The sequence below is a fragment of the Camellia sinensis genome, chromosome 8 (assembly GCF_055761805.1).
Source record: "Camellia sinensis isolate YWXY chromosome 8, ASM5576180v1, whole genome shotgun sequence".
Classification (NCBI taxonomy): Eukaryota; Viridiplantae; Streptophyta; class Magnoliopsida; order Ericales; family Theaceae; genus Camellia; species Camellia sinensis.
Window position 1 is genome coordinate 55729136 of NC_138968.1, and position 8875 is coordinate 55738010.

General features: G+C 39.6%; 1 protein-coding gene across 1 annotated transcript; it reads right to left on the minus strand.

Moving 5' to 3' along the window:
* Window positions 1-1504: 1504 nt before the first annotated feature.
* On the minus strand, window positions 1505-2551 carry LOC114286736 (uncharacterized). Its single transcript, XM_028229964.2, has 2 exons — window positions 2381-2551; window positions 1505-1906 (listed from the first exon to the last, which is right to left on the minus strand). The coding sequence occupies exons 1-2, from the start codon at window positions 2549-2551 to the stop codon at window positions 1505-1507; spliced, it is 573 nt and encodes a 190-aa protein (XP_028085765.2).
* Between the last annotated feature and the right edge of the window lie 6324 nt (window positions 2552-8875).

Sequence of the window (8875 nt, forward strand, 5' to 3'; positions counted from 1 at the left end):
AAAGAAGATGGTGAGTGGGGATGGTGGGGTGTCATTATGAAAGTGGATGGTGAGTGGGGATGGTGGGTTATAATTATGAAAGTGGATGGTGAATGGAGATGGTGGGATGTGATTATGAAAGTAGATGGTGAGTGGGGATGGTAGGGTGTAATTGTGATAGTGGATGGTGAGTGGAGATTAATGTGTAGGAAATTTGGTAGTGGAGATTTGGTGAGTTTTGGATGAAAAATAATTTGGCCAAAAATGTGTGAAGGTTGGGATTAAAGCTCAAATTCCATCTCTCTTACTGAAGATTCTATGAGAAACACATTTTGATTGTCATAATCGGGGAATCAAAAGAAAGCGCCTAAGTCTTAAGGTCGGTCAAAATGAGGTGTTTACAATTATCACCTTACTCAACTTTGTTCCAAGTATACAAGCATTTAACATTATATGAGATAACAGAAAAATATAACATTCAAAAAGCATCAATTCCCAAGTCGCAATTTTAACACCATAACACTATCCATATGTCCCATACCGTGATTATTCACAAAATTCCAAGAATTTAAGGAAATTTCTATATGAGTATCATTCTCTACTCAAATTCAAAATTAAGGTTTTAATAAATTTGGGGCTTTCTCTCAATTTTCATATATATCTCTATTCTCAACATTAATACTCATGTTACATGGAAAATTAGAGGAAACTTTAATAAAAGTTGAGTAAAATTTCCCTTCTTGTGAAATACCAAGTTTAATCTAACTCAATCTTTAAATTAAGGCATAAAGTCACAACAATACCATATAATCTCTTCAAAACAAAGAGATACTAAGTTAAAAATAACCCTACCTCAATCAAAGAGTAAGAAAGCTAGACTTCTAGGAGAATCCTTTGAAAAGACGAAATCTAATCGGTAGAAAGAAAGATCTTCACTTATACTTCTCTTCTTACAAGCAATTTAGACTTAGAACTTAGTGAAATGAAAAGTATTAAAGTGAGGAGCATAGGGTTTTTTGGAGTAAGAGGGTGGGGAAAGAAGATAAAAAAGAAAAGATGGAGAAATGATCTAAAAAGCAACTTTTAAAGTTGCTGAATTCGGCAAACTGCTTGAGCGGTCTTTTCATCGCTTGAGAGGTGAACAACACCTCTCAGTACTTTTGTCTACAAAATGAGATACTGGGAGTCCTAAATCTTCGCTCGAGCGACCCTTAGTTCGCTCAAGCAGTCCACCCTAACCTACAAACTACTAGATGTTTGCAATCTTCACTCGAGTAGTACTTTCACCGCTCGAGTGGTCACCTGGAACAAAATGTCACAATCTTTTTGCCTTAGGAAATTTCATCCCCGAAATAACGTCAACTCTCAATACGATGACAAATATAGCAACAATAGTGTACTCATTGATTTTTAGCAACTCCAAATAGACAATTAATTAATTCTAAAGTATGGAAAGAGAAGAAGTAGAAAATATAAGTTACATCCAATTTGTCAAATATGTGGAGAAAATGATGAAATGAACACATCATAGATTTGGAAATAAGTCTGGGTATTTCTCGTGGACTTCGACTTCATGCTCCCAAGTTGTTTCTTCCACTCTGTGATGGCGCCATATTACTTTGACGAGTGGAATGGTCTTACCCCTTAACACTTGCTCCCGTGTATCAAGGATTTGGATCGGACTTTCCTTATAAGAGACATCTTCATCAACTTCAAGTTTTGTCCAATCTAACAAGTGAGAGGGATCGGGTTTATATTTGCGAAGCATTGATACATGGAACACATTATCCACCCCAGAGAGTTGAGGTGGTAAAGCAAGATGATAAGCAACTTCTTCTATCTTCTCAATAATGTCAAAAGGGCCGATAAATTTGGGAGATAACTTTCCACTCTTGCCAAATCTCATCAATCCCTTCCTCAGAGAGATCTTCAAAAATACATGATCTCCTACTTCAAAAGATAATGATTGTCACCTTTGATTAGCGTAGCATTTCTAACGGCTTTGGGCCGTGATCAATCTTTTCTAAATAAGAGCTACTTTTTCCGTAGTCTTACGAACTAATTCGAGCCCAAGCATTGATGAATCCCCTATTTCCGCCCAACATAACGGTGATCTACAAGGATGTTCATAAAGAGCCTTGAAAGGTGCCATTTCAATACTAGTTTGATAGCTATTGTTATAAGCAAATTCAATTAAGGGTAGATGTTTTTCCTAAGACTCTTTAAAATCTAGCACACATGCTCTCAACATATCTTCTAAAATTTGAATGGGGCGCTCCGATTGCCTATCGGTTTGTGGATGATAAGCAGTGCTGAAATTCAATTGGGTACCTAAAGCATTCTGAAGACTTTGCTATAGCCTGGCTGTAAAGCGAGGGTCTCTATCGGACACTATACTCACTGGAACCCCATAGAGGCGAATAATCTCACAGATGTAAATTTCAGCTAAAAACTCTATAAAATCTCCCATGCTCATGGCAAGAATGTAGGCTGATTTAGTAAGTCTGTCTACAATCACCCATATCGCATCATTACTTTTTTGTATTCTAGGAAGGTCTACAACAAAGTCCATATTAACACGCTCTCATTTCTATTCAGCAACTAAGAGAGGTTGTAGTAAACCTGCCAATCTTTGGTGTTTAGCTTTAACTTGTTGATAGGTGTAGACATCCCATTTTTGACCGTCCTCAAGACTTGGACGTCATCGTTTGAACACTCGATGGTTTTGTATGCTTGTGTTCGTTTTGAGTGCCTGAAGTTCTCGACCGAGCGCCTTGCCTTTGAGCCTCTAAACTTGTCTGTTTTGTGCTTGGTTGTCGACCAAGAGCTTGTGGTTTCAAGTCTAGAGGAGAGGGTGGCCTGTCGGCCATCTCCACAGTCCATCAGCCATCAGTGGTGGCCGGTCGGCCACATTGATGGCCGATCGGCCACTAATGGTGGCCGACGGTCATTTTTCACCTTTTTCAAATATTTGTTTGCCAGCTGTGCCAGTTGTTGTTCACTGAAGGGCATCTCCATACACGTGTATGGAGGGATGAATTCAAGCTTTAATCTTGATTTTCTATATATAGGGGGTGTCCTCCCCCATTTTGGAGGGTTAGAAAATTTGGATCAAACTTCTCCCTCTCTGTCTCTCTTTCTCTTCTTGCTTTGTGCTTGGTAGTTAGTTTTCTCTACACTTTTACACACTAACCCTTAACCAAACACCCTTATCTTAGAGCTGAGGTTCTTTGGGGTCTAGTTTGAGTTCTTGAAGGAGGTTTGAGCTGGGATTTGAGGCTGTTTTGTGCTTGAGCTTCAAGAGGTAGTTCATTTGCTTAGTATACTTGTTTTGGCTACTCATTTTGCCATCCTTTTATACTGTTTTTGAGCTGGTTTTCAACTACAAAAAAAAAATCTGATTTTTGAGCCTTAACAGGATGGTTTGAGGTCATTTTGTGTTAAGGGGTAGTCCATCATTCTTGTTGCTTAATCGTGTAAGCTTTTGCACCATCTTTTGGCATATTAAAATCAAACTTTTTAGGCTTTCAAACCACTGAAATTCAGAGTTATTTCAGTGGTAAAAACTTGGTTTTGAAGTCCAAAATTGGAGGGGTTAGCCTCCCCTGCTTGTGTCTTACTTGCATGCCTAGATAGCTTAACATGTGAGCATGTTTTTCTAGCATTTTGTATCTTAATCTCAGCGTGTTTTTGCTACTGTTTTGACTGGTTTCAGCTCTGTTTTGAGCTAGTTTGGTCCTTTGAGGCTTGCATTGTGTAGTTGCAGTGCAAATGGCTTCACTAGCTTAATGTTTTAGGCCTTTTTAACATGAATTGTATGAGTTGCTTGCATGTTTTAGTATCTTTTTGCACTCCATTTCAGCACTGAAATCTCTACAATCTCCCATTATTCTTCACTCTTTCATTTGTTTTGAAAGTGGCTTTGAACTCCTTGTTGGCTTAAGTGTGGAATTGAGACCCTCATGCCTAATGGTTTAATTCCTTCAAGAGTTCATTACCAACAGCATGAGGCCTTTTTCATGCTCAAGGGGCTTGTGGTTTAAGCCCTCTTTCCATTAGACGACACTCACCTTTTGGACTAATTAATTAAAGAATGGATTGGTAATCTAAAATGAGTAAATAAAACATGACAAGTAAAAGAGGCAAGATAAGCATCTTTCATATTGCATTGCATGTGTTCGGATCGGACATTATTTCAAACACGAGAAAAATGGGACGTTTCATACTCAAAGTGATGAAACGTGCCACTTTTCCTAGTCACCATCACCCTTGATCATACATGATAGGGTTGTGGTTTTGTTGAGTCTTGTTTTGCACTTATTAAGCTTGTACAAACTTGGTTCTTTGGCCATCATGCATGAAACTGTTTGGTTGATGGCTTGAGAGCCAAGAGCTACACTCCTTTAAGCTTGTGTGATGATAAAGAGGGTAGCAGTACATACACTCCTTGAGAATACATTACTTTGTCTCTGTTTGCTCTCTGTTGCAGAAAAAAAAGGAAAGTTCAGGGAAGGGGTGGCCGACTGGCCACCAGTAGTAGCTAACCGGCCACTAGTAGCAGCCGACCGACCACCAATGGTAGCCGACAACTGCCATTAGTAGCCGACCGGCCAGAAATGAAATTTTACACATGTGTGTTCCTGACTTGGAGCAGATGTGTTTTGGAAGTTGGCAGCACTGTTGGTGTTCAAACAAGTGCAAACAGAGGCTGCAAAGGCAAGGCAGTGGCATTTTCGGGAGGAAATCAACAAAGCATGCATGCGTCCCTCGCCCTCGAGGGCATTTAATTGCTTTAGTTAGTTAGCGTAGCTAATTGTTCAATTCACGTGTTATACTTAATTAGTTAGTATAACTAGTTATTCAATTCCGATTTGTTATAATTAATTAGCTTAGAATAGTTAATTAGTTTTTGGTTTGTAATAGCTTAGCTTAATTAGCGTAGCTAGTTAACTTAACTTTTATTCATTCAGACCCTCCTTCGCGAGGGCATAATGTTGTAATAAGTGTGCTTGCGTGTGTGTATGTCTTTCAACCCCACATCTTTTTCCCTTTTATTTATCCGCTTTTGATGGTTAGATTAGAGACATTTTCAATTAGCATACCTTATGCTTGCATGCTTGCATCCATTCATTTGTCTTGCATGCATCGAGGCTCGACGCATCATTGAAACTGCATTGTCAATTTCAATACTTCTTTGAATACGTGTTTTAAAGCATGCTATCAAAGTGTTGCAAATGCCATATTAGTAGCCAAGCCTATTAATTTCATATTGCATGTGTTGCATTAGGCATCTTAACATAGTTAGGATCCTCCATCTTTCTAACTAGCTTTTGTTTTGGCTTGGAGTACTCGATGAGTTTTATGCTTTAGCATACTTGCATGAGTGTGATTGCCATATTGCCATGTTTAGCATGATTCACCATGAGTCTATGTGCTTACTTGATAAACTGCATGAATGCCTGTGGATGAAGGCTTTGTTGTTTGAATTGGAATAATTCAACAAAATGTGAGTTTTAAGCCTACTTTGTGAAGTGGCAAAATCATGTTTTAAGCCCACTTGAGATGGAAAATCCGCATTTTCTAAGCCCACTTGAGGGTGGCAAATTCAAACCATTTTTGAAAACAAACATGAGTTGAATTCGGTCCAAGTCTTGAGACTAGTCTATACTTGCTTGTGCGCGTCACATAGTACAGTTAGTCTAATAACCGGAATAAGAACACATAATATTTATAAAACAACATATCCTGATTAGTAAAGGCTGATCTTTTGATCGAATGAACGGGGGTGCTCATTTCATGACCTTCCCCCTTCGTACCTAAGTTCCCGAGCCGAGACAACTTTGGTGATGACGGACATGTGGCCTTTGGCACGAGTCAAGATTTCCTAAATTTTTTTAAAAATAAAATATTTAGGTGGCGACTCTGTAATCTGGCAAAGCAGTCCAATTTTGGTATTATTTGATTTAAAATCTGATTTTCCAAAACGATTTGCTGGATTTGGATTCTTTGGCGTTCATCAGTTTCACATTGCACTTGTGAGACTAGATTCAGAACCACAGGTAGAGTCTGAATTGTGAGGCCTTCTTTTCAAATCCTTTTCCGAAAGGCGGGGGCGCGAGAAAAAGGCGAGCCCATAACAGGTTAAACATTCAGACATAAATAAAGCTACATCCTTTTTCATACTCCTCCACCAGAATTGTTGGCTGAGGTCATGATACATTTTGGTGCCTTTCGGATGCACTGCAAGACGCGAGTAATGAAAGTCCTGCAAAACTTCGTCCCTCAAGGACTTCGGCACAAACAATTAGTCAAAGTAATGAACACTAGAGTCAGTATAGATGTTCAGGTCCCTCTCTTCTTTCCCTTTGGAAATTTTCTCTCTAATTGCATCCATCTTTGGATCACCCAATTGTGCTTCTGTCACTCGTGTAACAAGGGTGAGTTATGCAACAGTGGTGAATAGGATGGCCTGTTCAGAAGACTTATGGAATTGCAAATCAAATTCACTGACATCCCTCATCATCTTCCATTCCCTCACCACTAGGCTAGCTATAGTACTGTAGACACCCCATTTTTTACCGTTCTTAAGACTTGGACGTCATCATTTGAACACTTGATGATTGTGCTCGCTTGTGTTCGTTTTGAGTCCCTGAAGGTCTCGGCCGAGCACCTGAAGGTCTCGGTCTAGCACCTTGCCTTGGAGCCTCTTATCTTGTCTGTTTTGTGCTTGGTTATGGGCCAAGAGCTTGTTTCTTTGCTTCTGGAGGAGAGGATGGCCTGTCGGCCATCCCCTTAGCCTGCTGGCCACCAATGATGGCCGACGACTATTTTTCTCCTTTTTCAGATGTTTATTTGCCAGCTGTTCCAGTTGTTGATCATTGATGCTCATCTCCATACACGTGTATGAAGGGATGAAAGCAAGCCTTTGGCTTATATTTCTATATAAGGGGAGGTGTCTCCCCCATTTTAGGGGTTAGAAATTTTTGTGAGCAAAATTTCACTTTCTCTCTCTAGAATTCTCTCTCTCTCTCTCTCTCTCTCTCTCTCTCTCTCTATATATATATATATATATATTGTGCTTGAAAGTGAGTTTTCTCTACACATTTGCACTAAGACCCTTAGCCAAACACCTTCACCTTGGAGCTAAGGTCCCTTGAAGCTTGGTTTGAGGTCTTAAGCTTGGTTTTGGCTCAGAATTTTTGCTGTTTGTTGCTGTGCTTCAAAGGTAAAGCCTTACCCCCTTTTAAAATTTGCTTTAGTTCATTGTTTGGTCATCATTACATGCTACTTTGAGGCTGGTTTTAACCTCCAAAAAACTCTATTTTTAAGGTTTTAAAATGGTGGTTTGAGCCTTGTTTAGTTAGGTGGTGGTTTCCTCCCTTTGCTCTTTGGCTTATAAAGCCTTTTGAGCCATCTTTCAAAGATTTTGAAACACCCTTTTCTTGGCCTTTTAACCACTGAATTTCAAGGGAATTTCAATGGTAAAAAGTTAGTTTTGAGGTCCAAAATAGGAGGGGGTGGTCTCCCCTCCTTGTGCCTTGTTTTCAAGTGTAGATGGCCTAGCATGTGAGCATGTCTTTCTACCCTTTTGAGACTTGATCTCAGCATGTTTTAGCTACTGATTTAGCACGCTTTAACTCTGTTTTGGGTGGTCTTGGTCATATGAGCTTAGTCTTGCATGGTTGTAGTGCAAAAGCCTTCACTAGCTTTGTGTTTTAAGGCCTCTAACATGCTTTGCTTGAGATGATTGCATACCATAGCCTTATTTTGCATGTGATTTCAGTGCATATATCTCTGTCACACTTTCACATACTTCACTCTTTCATTGCTTTTGAGAGTTGTGCTTCGTGCCTTGCTTGTAAGCCAACATGTGCGCATGTTTTTTTGGATTTTTATGCTTCACACTCAGTATGTTTTAGTCACTGATTTGGCATGGTTTAGCTCTGTCCAGAGCTGGTTTGATCATTTAAGCTTGATATTGCATGCTTCTAGTGTAGTGCTCTTCACTAGCCTTAATGTTTTTGGCTCTTAGCATGTTGTGCATGTGTTGCTTGCATGTTTACCATTATTTTTCATGCCATTTCAATACTAAAAAGTCTGTAACCTCCCTCATTTCCTCATTTTCCTATTTGTTTTGAGGGTTGGTTAACCTTATGATTGTGTCTAAGCTTGAGATAGAGTTTGTGCTCAATGGCTTTAACTCTCTTTTGAGGGTTCCTCCTAGCCAAATGCACGATCTCTCTCATGTCTTAAACCATCCTTTGGTTGACCCCTCTCTCATTAGAGGACTTTCACATTGGACTTAACCAACTAAAGAATGGTTTGGTAATGTAAAATGAGTAAATAAAATGGGATCAAGTAAAATATGACCAAGATAAGCATTTGTGTTGCATTGCATGTGTTTGGATCGGACGTTAATCCAAACACAAGAAATGTGGGACGTTTCATATTCGAAGTGATGAAACGCGTCACGTTTCTTGGTCGCCGTCATTCTTGATCATGCATGATTGGATGATGGCCATTTGAGTCTTATGTGCGCATTCATATAGCTTGTACAAGCTTGGTTCTTTGGCCATCATGCATGAAAATGTTTGATTGGTGGCTTGAGAGCCAAGTGCCATACTCCTTTGAGCTTGAGACATGATAAGGAAGGTGGTAGTACACACATTTCCTTGCAAATACATTGCTTTGCCTTTGTTGCTCTCTGTTGTAGCAAAAATAGAAGTCTGGAAAAAGCAATGGCCGACCGGCCACTTGAGGTAGCCGACCGGCCATCAGTCCATTTTTGGTGCAAAAATGTTCCTGTTTTGGGGCAGAACCAGTCTGGAAGTTGGTTCGATATTCAGAAAATAGAAAAGGTGCAAACAGAGGCAACCGGTGGCAAGGTAATGGATTT

Coding starts and splice junctions, on each gene's coding strand:
- LOC114286736 (XM_028229964.2), bottom strand. CDS start 2,551: ATGGACTTTGTTGTAGACCTTCCTAGAATACAAAAAAGTAATGATGCG. Junction 1,907..2,380: donor TTCGCCTCTATGGGGTTCCA/GTGAGTATAGTG, acceptor GTATTTTTGAAG/ATCTCTCTGAGGAAGGGATT.